The following is a 14,194-nucleotide window of genomic DNA, read 5'->3' on the forward strand; positions in this document are numbered from 1 at the left end:
CACGATTTCCCATTGAAAACCATGTTAAACATGGACATCGCGTCGGTCGTGTCGCGGCCGGCCATAAATGTGCACACGATGGCCGCGACGCGATGCCCACGATTTGCCTTAGGAATCAATGTTAAAAGGCCCGATGGACACGATTTTCATGTTAAATGGCTGAATGGACCCGATTTTACCATAGGAAACAATGTTAAATGGGCCTTAGAGCCCAAATACTTACCCTGAACTCTGAAATGGCCCCCCCAATTGTTTACGCCACCCCACGATCAACGTCAACCCGAAGCGTGGCAAGCGCAGCGAGCCCGCGAGGGGCGGCGGTACGCGTCCTCCGACCTTTTCATACCCCCACTATCCACGTCGGCGTGGAGTTGAGAATAGAATAGTGTGGCGAGCGCAGCGAGCCACCGAGCCCGAAGCGTGGCGAGGGGACGCGGATACCTGTGAAGCCCGCGAGGGGACGCGTATAGCTGTGAAGGTATCCGCGTCCCCTCGCGGGGCTCGCTGCGCTCGCCACGCTTCGGGCTCGGTGGCTCGCTGCGCTCGCCACACTATTCTATTCTCAACTCCACGCCGACGTGGATAGTGGGGGTATGAAAAGGTCGGAGGACGCGTACCGCCGCCCCTCGCGGGCTCGCTGCGCTCGCCACGCTTCGGGTTGACGTTGATCGTGGGGTGGCGTAAACAATTGGGGGGGCCATTTCAGAGTTATGGGTAAGTATTTGGGCTCTAAGGCCCATTTAACATTGTTTCTTATGGCCACATCGGGTCCATTGAGGCATTTAACAGTAAAATCGCGTCGGTCGGGCCATTTAACATTGATTGCTATGGGAAATCGGGTGCATCGCGTCGCGGGCATCGCGGGTACATTTATGGGCGGCCGCGACGCGACCGACGCGATTTCCATGTTTAACATGGGTTTCAATGGGAAATCGCAGGCATCGCGTCGGTGGCGTCGCGGCCAGACATAAATGTACCCGCGATGCCCGCGATGGGCGCCGTGATAGGTAAAGAGTACCGAATAAACAATAGTAACACATTTTTGATTGAAAACCCTAAAGTAATACCCATTTTACATCACCGCAAAAACCCAGGTTTTTCTCTCCTGGACCCAGGTCAGCACCGGTGTAAAAGGGGTTAACCCGTGTCCCTTTACACGGGATTTCTACCCAGGTCCTGATCAGGGTACAGCACGGCCAGGACCTGGGTAGAGAGCAGTGTAAACGGGTAAGCTGTGTAATCCGACCCGGATCCCATTTACATCAATGGGGGAAGCCCAACGTCCTGATCGCAGCGTCCTGCGGTCAACATGGAGGTTGGGCGGGGGGGGGGGGTACGCACACAGCCTCCGCAGGGAGGAGGTGAATGGATGCCTGTGTGCGGCATCCATTCACCTCAGGGGGCTAGGGGGTGCACAGAGGCTGGGGGCAGCCCAGCAGCTTACCTTGGGAAAGGGCTTTCCCCCAGTGCGGCTATGATGTTGCAGTGGTTCCGACTGGCGATTCTCCCCAGCGCTCAGTGAAGTTTGCCGGGGCAGACACCATTTTAAAAGGTAACAAACGCCGGGCCGCACCCGGGTTGAAGCTGGAGCCCAGAACCCTGGTGCGACCTGCGTTTTGGTGTAATTTTGTGAGCTAGAAGTAAAATTTAGTTAACAAGGTCAAGAAAACTTAAATAAAAGGTGCATTGTATGACAAATCGATTCCTTTGTGGGGTGGATGTCTTTATAGTGTTATAACTATTTTATGTAATGGTTTCTGTTCTTTTCTAGATACAGTAAAAGTAAGAAAAATTGACAGACTTTATACCAGCAGTTCCTTTACAGTAGCATCAATTTTTATGTATATCTGTATCTCTTTCAGGATAACCTTGTTTCTGGTATATAGGTTTTCTCTCTGCCTTTATATTTGTAATAAGTCCTTTTTTATTATGAATTTACTGGACGTTAATTGATTTGATAGTAAATAAAGCTGTTAAAAAAAGGCAGCCAAATGTTTTTATTTGTTTCAGATGACATTGTAAATTGTGCCCTCATTCTTAAAGGGAAATTAATTTAATTATGTTTAAATTTGTTTTTTTTTTAACAATATTTGATATTGTAATTGCTCTATTTAAAAAAATATATATAGGACACCTATTTTAAATAAACAATTAAGAGGCAAAATCAGGTTTGTCTTATAATATGAAATAATTGCCATTTTAAAATAAGGCAGAATTCTCTGGGATCTCGCTGATAGTCAATCTGCACCCAATTACTTAAACTTCATAATACATTATTTTAATGTAAAGGCTGTACATTGAATTTAGTGGTGGCCAAGTACAAGAAAGAAAAAAAATACAAACTTATTGGGTACAGGCACATCAGACATGATGAGACTATGGAGCCTGTCTCTTGCTACAGGTAGTATGCAGAAAATATAGAAGGTGTTCAAACACCGTTGCGCAGATACACCACCAGTGCAGTCTATATACACACACAAGGCCTTTACCTAGAGCCCCCAAATACAATACAAGAGAGCGAAAGTTTGTGTAGAAGTGGTGCTTAGGTGGTTTGTGAAACAAGGAAACAAATATTCTAAACGTGTTTTTTATGCCCAGTAAACTACACAGGTTTCTTCAATTGAAGGGCAGGATTCCCCTTACCAGTACAATTCTTATTCAGCAATCGGGTGTCCTGATTAAAGAACAAAGATCACCAGCATAGTGCATTATGTTTAAACAGTTTAACAATCTATTGGTCTCACATTACACTCCCATAAAAACAAAAGTAAAAGCATATCACCACCGATTGTGGAATCCCATTGATTCAACCTTAGGCAAAGTCTGCATGCGAGTGTGCGGCAATGACTGGCATGATTGTTGGTTTTGTGATGGGCAGCAGTTTTAGTGTCAGTCTCTGGATATGGGACTGCACAGGAAGGATGGATGAACAATGTCCTAAAAAGAGGCTGGCCTAGACACTTGGCTAGGACAAACAGACAACTCAAAAAGCATTTAACGCTCCTTGGCCTAAGTCTTCTAGGTTGCCACAATCATAACTTTTTGGGTGTCTGCGACCACCTACCTTACTTCAGTTGGGACACTTCTGTGTCCTGAAAAAATACAATCCCGATATTCCGGTATGTATAACATCCTTAAATGACCGCAATATTTTTAGGCAAATGAAATCTTTAGGATTTCTTAGCTTATGATTCTTTGAGAAGAGTTCCAAAGTTGTTACTCTAGTTTAAAGAATTTGCCAAAAACTAGGCCAAGTGGTTTGTCAGTAGTTTTTTTTCCACAAATCTTGATTTGTCATCTGTTCAATAAAAAAGGGTAAAGACCTATCGACCTGTATCCCTTCTAAATGCTGATGTCAAATTGTATCTAAAAATACAACTAGATAGGTTATGATCTGATATAGTGCTCGACGTGGGCATTTGGAGTTGGGGTATGGAAAATTTAAAATAAAAGCTCAGGGTCTTGGGGCTTCCCCACTCCACTAAATAGCTTTAGGTATTAGTATAAAATGTATTATATGTTGTCAGGCTATTCACCATGTGTTAACCTTTCCTCAATGTCCCAACTGTTCCTACAATATAAGTATCTAATGTGAACTCTTTGTTCACCTCTCTGTTTTCCATGCTCTTCTTCCCCTTTACCTGTTTCTTTTGTACGTCACTCTCCTCATGTGCCCATATCTTCTTCCCAGGTAACACTCTCTCTGTTATTCCCCATATGCTGTCTTTCTGTGTCTTGTATTTATTATTCTCACCTCTCACTCCTTCCAATCATCTCTTTAGTGTTCCTTCTAGGAACTGGGCAGGGCAGGGGCAGAATGAAAGGGGTGGACTGGGCCCACCAACATCACCAAAGGGGGCAGGTTTGGGCCGTGTCATCACCAAAGGGGGCGGGCCTGCCAACATCATTATTGGGGGCGGGCCAAGCCCCGCCGAAGTAACCACCTAGGCTTCCCCATGCGTACCAGTGGAGACAGGCAGCAGGCTTTTCTAGCAGGGTGCATTTTGCCCTTTACAAATCAGGTAGGGCGCGGCTCCCTGCTAAAACAGCCTAGTGTGAACACTCTCTTACTGCCTTCACTATTCACCACCTACTTCCCTTACTTGGCCTCTGCACCGCTAACTGTACCTATCTCTCTCTCTCACCTCCTGCCTTAATCACTTCCTGCTTCCCTTACTTGGACCCTGCACTACTCACTCTACACATCCCTCTCTCACCTCCGGCATTATTCACTTCCTGCTTCCCTTACTTGGCCTCTGCACCACTAACTGTACCTATCTCTCTCTCTCTCACCTCCTGCCTTAATCACTTCCTTCTTCCCTTACTTGGACCCTGCACTGCTCACTCTACACATCCCTCTCTCACCTCAGGCATTATTCACTTCCTGCTTCCCTTATTAGCCCATGCACTGCTCGCGCTCTTAATCCCCCTCTCACCTCCTGCATGTTTCACACCCTGGTACCATCAGCCCCTGCACCTCTATCATCTCCTACATTCCTCTCTCACTCTGTTTCTTCATTCAGCCACTGTTATTTTGGTAATTTTATTCTTCAGACCATAGCCTTATTGCACGGATAGTCCTCCAGTACCCCGCCTCCCCCCTCCCCCTCCCAAGGCCACATGTTTGGAATATAGAGGTGAAGGCGGTAGGCCACATGAAAGCATTGTGCAGAAAATAGGTCTGGCCAATAGCACTTAGCCAAGCGGCTGTGGCTGGACAGATAGTAGCTGTAACGTGCTGACAGCCGCCTGTCTCCCGATGCCCTGCTGCGTATTCTCCTGCTCCCACTGACAAGGCACCACAACTTTTTCCCAAGATATCACTAGTGGGAGTTAGAAAAACACACTTTAGATGATCTTCTTTTTTTTTTTTTGTAAAAAATATTTTTATTGGTAGCTTGAAATATAAGATAAACACAAATAGATGGATTTGTACATTGTACAGTGGTATGGGTACATGCCAAAGTCATCAAGGCTTAATCAATCAGTATAAGGTTAGACAGTATTATATAGAACCAACAAAATAATCAAACTAGTCAATGCATCTTTTCATGGGACACCCCGTACGAGAACGTCAAAAAAGAATAGGAAAATCACCCTATATTGGTGGGTCATTTGCCATTAATCTTGTAAGATACCAAGATGTATTAGAAAAATACTTAACAAATATTTGGTAGGGGCAGAAAGAATTGAAACATAAATTTACCAGAGTTCCACAAAAACCTGCTACTTTCGATTCTTTAGCAAGGGAAGCTTCAATCCAGTCCATTCTAAACAAACAAACAAAAAATTTCCTTAGGGAAAATTGGGGAGTTTCTGCGTGATTCCAGACCTGTAAAATGGTTTTCTGGCAGCAGAGCACAATATCAGTAATAATTTCTGACTACCTCTAGATATACATTGACCTTGGGTTGAAATACCTTACACACCCCACTCAGGGGTAAAAGGGACATAATTAACTAGGTTATCCAGAGCATATCTATAAACATTGAGCCAAAAAGACCTGGAAGTCCACAGGTAATGAAAAATATCTGTGTTATCTGCTAGGCATCTAGGGCATCTATGCAATGTAGAAGAGCCCTTCAAATAAGCCATATGAGGGCTGATATAGGTCCTGTGGTAGACATTGAGATATAATTCTCTGTCAGAGCTTGCCAGAAACATGTGGTAAGATTTTTGAAAATTCTTTAAAAGACTATCAGCTGTAATATTTGGAAAATGTTGAAGCCATTGAGGCAGGCCTGACATTATAGTGTTATACTCTATCAGGTCTCGCAATGCCTTGTAATGTCTAGCTATAGCTTTGTCATCAGGAGGAGGGAAAGATAGAAAGTAACAAACATGTTATATCAATCTTGGTCTGAGAAGTTTCTAGTAATCTGACTCACATAATATTGGGACAGTCCGTTCTCAATACCCTACTGGAATGAATGTTTTTTTGGATGCTGCATCTACCAAGTAACTTATGGAGTTAAGTCCTTTAGACAACCACATTTGAAAATGATTCCCTGCAGTACCATTTTGAAATTCTGGGTTGTGAGCATTTAGCCCTTTCTTATGTCTCAATATGTACCAAAGTATAGGGTTCTCACATAATTCCCTTGAAATGTAAGAGAGAGATTAAATTGTAGTTTTGTATAAAGTTACCACCTAAAATCCATGTAGGTGTTTGTATTGTGCAACCAATCCCTGAGGTAATGTAATAAGGCTGCATGGTTGTAGTGTGTAAGGTTTGGAAAATTGATGCCTCCATTTGTTAAAGCCTATGTATGCTTATTCTGTGTCTTTTTATTCCATATGAATTTTACAAAAGATGAGTTAGTTAATTTAGTACCTTCTTTAGTAAGTAGGAGAGGGAAAGATTGAAGCAGGTATAACAATCTAGGGAACAATATCATTTTAAGGAGATTAGCCCTATCCAGGTAGAGCTGGAGATGACCCCAACCATCTAAGTCCCCTATCATAAAATTAATGGCTTTGGATATATTCACCTGATAGAGTAAAGGGATTTTTGGTGATTAGTACCTCCAAATAGGTGAAATTCCATTTATCCCATGTGAATGGAACACTGGCATACCAATGCGGGTGAAAGATTTTCGGCCTTAAATAACAATAAATTGTACACTCCACTGCGGCAGGGACTGATGCGAATGTTCAAATGTTCTCTGTAAAAAGCTCTGCGGAATATGTATGTCCTATATAAATATAATAATTGTTTTCCATTAAAGTCTGCTAGCTTAAGATACTGCGAAAGTTTACATATTCCAGGGTTGAACAGCCCTTCTAAATATTTGTTATGGAAGGGGTTATATTAAGGAGGGTTGGGACATAACTCCTAATAGAACAGACATATTTCATTGGCATTTTCTTAAAAAAAAAAAAAGGAACACCTGTATTGGATGAATCTTATTTAAATCATGTCTCCAATTTTTCAGGTCAGTGGAGAAGCTCAAGAAGTGTTCTCTGTTCGGCATGGCCCTGTAAGATCTGCACGAGTCTTGCCATCTCCTCTGATTGGTAAGTTTAATAAATGTTACAGTGTTGTTTTCCATTGCTATATCCTGTAGGGCTTCATTTTGCATTTCCAATCCTAATAACTTAATTAGTATTAAGAAATATATATTTTTTTTTTCAATTTTAAATTATTCATGAGAATTTAAGCAACATTGTTACATTTTAGGACAACTAGATTTAATTTTTGTTAAAAGTACTGACCTTCACAACTACCGCTTTATAATGTATGCTAATGAAGAAAACTGTCACACCCTGATTTTCTAAAATTTTATGTAATTAAATTTTTTTTTAATTCTGTTTATATTTTGGTTTGACTAATGCACACATTTGAATTCAAGGACCAGTAAAGTTTTAGAAGATATATTCCAGATTACTAAAGGATTTTGAGCCTGATGAGGAGATTCAGTTGCTGCAGAATTGGTGTTTGCAGGTCTGAGTCTGTCTCATTTGGCACCCAGGCCACACACAGTGGTGCTACATTCTTTAAAGGCAATATATTTTATCATTTTGAATCCTATTATAGAATAAACTTATTTGCTTAGCCTAACAAACTACAATCTGCTGGATGTTTTGCTCTTCCGCCTACCTTTCATTTGGCGTGTAGCCGAGTTCCATGTGTAATTTCTAGGTAAACATTTTGAGTTCAACTGCTTCACATACTATTCAATTTATTATTATTTCTATTGTTATATCACTGCTTATTAGATAGTGATACAATTTAGGAATATATTTAATTTTGGGTTTTGTAACAGATATTTTCTAAGTAATTAGAACTCTTAATAATGTATTTTTAAATGTAATTTTGTATTTGCATTACACTTGTGCCATGCCTTAATGTGTTTATAAATGATCATCACCTACCCTGACAGACACAAGCATAAGGTGAATGGAAGCTTTTTTTATATAGAACGTTTTTTATTGAATCATCAGGTGCCAGGTCCACATACAGGCTGTCAAGTATACACAAACCTTAACATGAATTATTTTCATAATGAGGACAACAGTACAATAAAATAGTAGATTTACAACTAATCATAATACAGAAAATCAGACCACATACGGACTGGTCGTCCCAAAAAGGTCAAGTTTTAAATAGTTCCCCCCGGCTGCAACCCCCACCCATAAAAGATTTTCATGGAGTATTTAAGTCTAAATTCCATTCTCCCTCCAATTACAAATGGGAGGATCATTTGCAGCTAATTGCGTCATATGCCATGATGAGTATTTTAGGCTTTCATGTATTTGTGTTTTTAAAGGAGTTGATAGGGTGGCTATATAAGTTTCCCACATAAGAACAACATATCTCTACTTTTGATTTCTCAATACAAAATTACCCCAACCCTTTGCATTCTAAATAGAAAATGAAACTTGGCTTTAAAAAGCGAGAGTGGTGATGGAATAGGTTGCAACCAAGTTTGTAAAATAGCTTTACAAGCTGTTGCACGAATGGCCAGTAGTAGACGTTTACCGCCTTGTGTTATACAATTTGTACAAGCTTTTATTGAATAAAAGGTAAAAAAAAAATGTAACAATTGTATTTTAGATAACCAGCATTAGGCTTAACCATTCAATGCTGGTGACGCTAGGGAGCAGGGAGATATGCAGCATTCAGTCCCCCTTCCACAATGTCAACCATCTCTAGACTGGTCAGTTCAGTCTTGGAATGCCTAGGTCAGTTGGGACCCTTACCCTGTGCCATGCTTATTGGTCAGAAAGTGGTTCTGAACTCTGACAAATTAGCTTGGCCCTATGTATTCTTTTGAAGAGTAACCACATGTATTCTTTAGAAGACAATGTGTTCTTTTTTTTTTTATTCAGTAATTTTTATTGATTTTTTCGTAACCACAAAACAATAAATAAAGCTAAACATATAAGAAATTGCAGAAGGGTTGACAATATATTGCAGGCATTACACACTCGTTCAAACAGCAGAGGCACAGCATCTCGTAGTAGCATAAATGACAGTGTTGTAAAGTTGAGTCTGGATATTTAAATATATCACTCTAACAGTAAAGTGCAGCACCACGTCTACCCAAAGGCGCCATTCGGGCAAACTTAAGCACAAACAGTCTAGGTTGAAATATAAGATATGGCTCTTATTTTTTAGGATGCACTTATAACTATATTCTAAACATATATAATTTGGAATGCCATACAGCAGGCTGATATAGTAAAATAATAATCTAACCCCTCCAGCAAGTATAACTGCCCAAAGTAAACCTTCACCAAACCCCCCCACACCCTGTATAACCTCACCCCAACTAAGGCATACCTGGATCCCCATAACTCCCCTTTAACCTATTCTAGCCTAATTAACCCCTCCCTCCCCAACCACCCAGATAAGGACAAAAGGAGGCAATACGTTAGTGGTCTTTAGCTAGACTTGTTTGATATCCATTACAGCATCAGGATATAAACAACTTAATTTTAGCTAATCTATCCCAATCTAATTAACCCCTCCCATCCCACCTACCCAATGAAAGGATAGAAGCTATATGGACCGACTGGGGCAGTGAGCTTGTGGTACTAGTTAGGGCAAACCTAACTCTCACAGGACAATTTTGAATCTAATTTTGTCCTGTACAAAGAAAAAAAACAGCCGCATCTTGCCATCTTGCTGTAGAGAAGGAACAATATATTAAGAGAGAGAGAACAAACATTGTCAAAATCCAAAATCTGTCAAGTGCAAACAGAGAGTCAGATTAATAATAATAATATGTATATTAGTCCGGCCAGGGCCTTGCTAACAGCAGAGCCATATAAATAGTAGTTTCTTTATAGCACACCCAAGGATATACACATGGAGAGAAGGAGTTCTGTGACAAGGAGTCCAGATAGAACCGAGGAGATGTAAATAGGATCCGAAGGCAGGCAACAAAGGAGTTCTGGAGAGCAAACCATTTTGCAAAAGTCACACAGTAAATATCTGGACTTGACTATCTAGTAGGAAGCAAAATACCATCAGGGACAGTAGGCGATGCTCTATTATGGTTTGATGAAATCAAATGAGGTACGACATCAGCATCTGTGGCTACAGAAGACGTCTCATTCTGGGAATATGTAACGAGGAGATTCCGGGACTCAGGCAGTGTACAAGACATGTTCACAGGATGGCAAAGTTTAGAGACTAAATTGTCAAGTTTATCAATAATCTTCTGAGTAGAAGCATCAATCGCTAAATCCGCAATCCCTAAAGTAGCAGCCATATAAGATCAGCCTTAGTGATAGTGGAAATTAAACAGTACTGCAGAAAAAGGTCAAAAATAGCAAGCAAAGTGGTGGCTAGCACACCACCAAGGCTCACCAACCAATATGCCAACTAAAAATATGGAAGAAAGACTCTAAACATAAATAAACAGTGCAGCACAACAATAACTCAAGCAATACAGGAGGTTGGAGGGACAGTCCGGCAGGAGATAGAGGCAGATCTAAGGCTATATTAGCAAACTGACCCCTCCAATGTATCACGTTCTTAGAAGCACCAGCTGTAGAATAACGGAGGCTAGGTGCTTTAATGTATGGGGGTTGCATCCACGACAGAAGGGAGTGAAACAAATAGGATAACATGAATTTGGTTTAATAAAGATATTGCAAGACAATGATACTGATGGCACAAATGATATATGGCAGATTATGCAAATGTTAAGTCAATAGTCCAATTTGGTATTGTAGAATATGATGATGCTTGGTACTTGAAAGAATATTGTAATGTTGCTTGAAGAGTTGAAGAATGAATGAAAAAGGATTTGATTGGATGATTGTATTGAAGGTTGGATGATTGTATTGAAGGTTTGATGATTGTATTGAAGATTGGAGGATTGGATGATTGGCTTGAGGATTGGATTAAAGATTGGATGATTGGATTGATGATTGGATGATTGGATTGAGGATTGGATGATTGGGTTGAAGATTGGATGATTGGATTGAGGATTGGATGATTGGATTGAGGATTGGATGATTGGATTGAGGATTGGATTTAAGATTGGAATGAAGATTGGAATGAAGATTGGATGATGAAAGAATAACTAAAGGTGCGTACCCACGGTAAGATATAGTGCAAAATCTAGCACACTATCTAGCTGGTTTCGAATAGCATGCTAGATAGTGCACTATATCTTACCGTGTGTACGCACTATCCGACGTACGATGCGCGCTCCCGCCGGTCATCTGGGAGGGAGCTGGTCGGGTGAACATGCAACTGAATTTTGGCTAGAAAGCATAAGATACAGTGCATATCGTACGGCACACTGTATCGTATGCTTTCTAGCAAACAATGCGCGTCATCAGCGGCACGCCCTGGCCACTTCCTGGACACTGCCCAGACACTCCCCATCAGCCATTCCGCGGCGCACACGCACCCAGAGGAGGCCCGAGGAGCTGGAGCCAGGGAAAAAAAGCACGACGCACGCACACACCCAGAGGAGGCACGAGGAGCTGGAGACAGGCACAAAAAGCAAGTACATTTTGTCATGGGTGTTTCAGCTGCGGTGTGGGTGCGTGCAAGAAAATGGTGCTCGTTTGGGAGGGGTCGCCTGCATACATCAAGGGGTAGGTGGGGGTGCCTGCATGAAAATGGTGCTTGGTTGGGAGGGGTCGCCTGCATACATCAAGGGGTAGGTGGGGGTGCCTGCATGAAAATGGTGCTTGGTTGGGAGGGGTCGCCTGCATACATCAAGGGGTAGGTGGGGGTGCCTGCATGAAAATGGTGCTTGGTTGGGAGGGGTCGCCTGCATACATCAAGGGGTAGGTGGGGGTGCCTGCATGAAAATGGTGCTTGGTTGGGAGGGGTCGGCTGCATACATCAAGGGGTAGGTGGGGGTGCCTGCATGAAAATGGTGCTTGGTTGGGAGGGGTCGCCTGCATACATCAAGGGGTAGGTGGGGGTGCCTGCATGAAAATGGTGCTTGGTTGGGAGGGGTCGCCTGCATACATCAAGGGGTAGGTGGGGGTGCCTGCATGAAAATGGTGCTTGGTTGGGAGGGGTCGCCTGCATACATCAAGGGGTAGGTGGGGGTGCCTGCATGAAAATGGTGCTTGGTTGGGAGGGGTCGCCTGCATACATCAAGGGGTAGGTGGGGGTGCCTGCATGAAAATGGTGCTTGGTTGGGAGGGGTCGCCTGCATACATCAAGGGGTAGGTGGGGGTGCCTGCATGAAAATGGTGCTCGTTTGGGATGGGAGACCTGGCTGCATGAAGGGGATGGAGGGTGACGCTGCATTATCACAGGGGATGGAGGGGGAGGCTGCATTATCACAGGGGATGGAGGCTGAGGCTGCATTATCACAGGGGATGGAGGGTGAGGCTGCATTATCACAGGGGATGGAGAGCGGCGTGAAGAAAGTGCTTTATTACAGTATATGTGATGTCAGTGTTGTGTTTATATTAAATTATTATTTTTTTTTTTTTTAAGAAATGGCAACCCCAAACCAGGAATTTTGGACAGGATTTCTGGACATGTATGAGTCGAATGAGTGTCTGTGGCGGGTCAAGGACAAAAATTATGCTAATAAGGAGAAACGCAACAAGGCACTGCAGGAAATGCTGACATACGTCAAAGGCATAAATGCTTCTGCCGACATAAAGTTTGTGAAAAAGAAGATTCAAAATTTCCGTACAGTATACTTAAAAGAACGCAAGAAATATGAGGATTCCAAACGCTCTGGAGCCGGGGTAGAGGAGATTGAAAAACCATCTTTATGGTACTATGATCAGCTCCATTTCCTACAGGATCAAGACCCCCTAAGTCAGTCACAGTGTTCAATGATGGAAGTCTCTCCAGGGCTATTGCCAGAGGAGGAAACAGATAATAGCAACGTGGTGAGTGTATACATAATATTATTTACTGTGTTATTTAGCTTCATGTAATTTGTTATTGACAGTTTATTTTTGTGCACATTTAAGGTCACTCTTTCGGATGCGGAGACAGAGCCACCCAACACCCAACAAACCGAAGCCGAGCAGACTGCTGTGGTGGTGGAAAGCACACCTCCGTCAAGACCCAAGAGGACCCTCACCACAATCAAGTCTAGAGCTTCCTCAAGTTCAGCACCAAACCGTGCCGAGCGGTTTCTCCAAAGTGCAGAGGAGGTTCTGCATAAGTTACCCAATGAATTCAATGCTTTTGGTACACATGTTGCACAGGAATTGGAGGCAATGGTACCAGACCAGCGCATCCATTTCAAGAGGATTGTATATGATCTGATGATACGGGGTCGCAGTGGCGAATTAAGGCGTGATATTCACCTTGCATCATCTGCATCATATACAACGCAGCAAGGCCAACGTCCTCCCCCTAACCAATACCCATCTCGCACATCATACCCACCACAAAGTTTTACTGAACATACAAGCCCACCCTTGTATTGTAGCCCAAGTGCTACCTCATCACAGCCCCAATATCAAACTTCCACTCCCGGCCCGAGTGGTACCCCCTCTGTATGAGTGGGTGCACAGGCCACTCTTCTTTGTGAGCCTGATCTGTTCAAGTTGTAAATGTTATAATATATGCAGTCCCTTTGGCTAGTTAAGATATCTCTGTTCCTGATATCTAGAAGTTAATGCTGAGCCGTTAGGAAGTAGTGATATGTGGCTTGATGGAAAGTTGTTGTAACACATTACTTTGAAGTATAGTTTTTATGATCCGCAAACAAATCATACCTCATTTTTTTTGGTAAAGAAAAAATCTACATTGCCTGGTTGCAATTTTTTGTGGAAAGGACCACATTTTATTTTGTAAAGAAAAAATCTACATTGCCTGGTTGCAATTTTTTGTGGAAAGGGCAATAAATATTGTTTACTGCAAAACTTTGTTGTTCTCATAAATTACTGCTTTCCCCAAAGGTATTGATAAGTACGTCACAATCTGTCTACACTACCATTCAGCTATCACAGTTGGGTTTTCAATAAAAACATTATACATTGGGGTAACATACAATAAACTTATTTAATACTTGAAACATAGCATTTGTTCCAAAAATACAACACATGCAAATCTTTTGGACATTGCAGTCAAAGTAATGTATCTTAAACAAATATGTACAAATAGCAGGTTCAATATCAGGCAATTGCTTGAAGCTGCCAGTCCAATGCACCCTCTCCATTGAAGTAGGCCAGGTATTGGTCTCTGACCTGCTTTGCACGCTGTGATGACCCATGTGCCAGTGGGTTTGCATTAAGGGAG

At 42.3% G+C, this 14,194-nt stretch overlaps 2 protein-coding genes across 5 annotated transcripts in view; both read left to right on the forward strand.

Annotated features, from left to right (window-relative positions):
* BCAS3 (BCAS3 microtubule associated cell migration factor) overlaps positions 1-14,194 on the forward strand; it is a 1,098,472-nt gene that overhangs the window by 63,850 nt on the left and 1,020,428 nt on the right. For all 4 annotated transcript variants that reach the window (XM_083173740.1, XM_083173742.1, XM_083173743.1 and 1 more), the window contains exon 6: positions 6,936-7,017. In XM_083173740.1, the coding sequence (XP_083029866.1) occupies positions 6,936-7,017 (82 nt within the window). The remainder of the gene's footprint in view (positions 1-6,935; positions 7,018-14,194) is intronic.
* On the forward strand, positions 12,427-13,455 carry LOC146059294 (uncharacterized). Its single transcript, XM_083171405.1, has 2 exons — positions 12,427-12,831; positions 12,916-13,455. The coding sequence occupies exons 1-2, from the start codon at positions 12,427-12,429 to the stop codon at positions 13,453-13,455; spliced, it is 945 nt and encodes a 314-aa protein (XP_083027531.1).

The sequence above is a fragment of the Crinia signifera genome, chromosome 2 (assembly GCF_055691185.1).
Source record: "Crinia signifera chromosome 2, ASM5569118v1, whole genome shotgun sequence".
Classification (NCBI taxonomy): domain Eukaryota; kingdom Metazoa; phylum Chordata; class Amphibia; order Anura; family Myobatrachidae; genus Crinia; species Crinia signifera.

What these genes read in the sequence shown, in the direction of transcription:
- LOC146059294 (XM_083171405.1), top strand. Translation starts at nt 12,427, where the DNA reads ATGGCAACCCCAAACCAGGAATTTTGGACAGGATTTCTGGACATGTAT. An exon ending in AAACAGATAATAGCAACGTG is followed by an intron (nt 12,832 to 12,915) that starts GTGAGTGTATAC and finishes TGCACATTTAAG; the next exon opens with GTCACTCTTTCGGATGCGGA.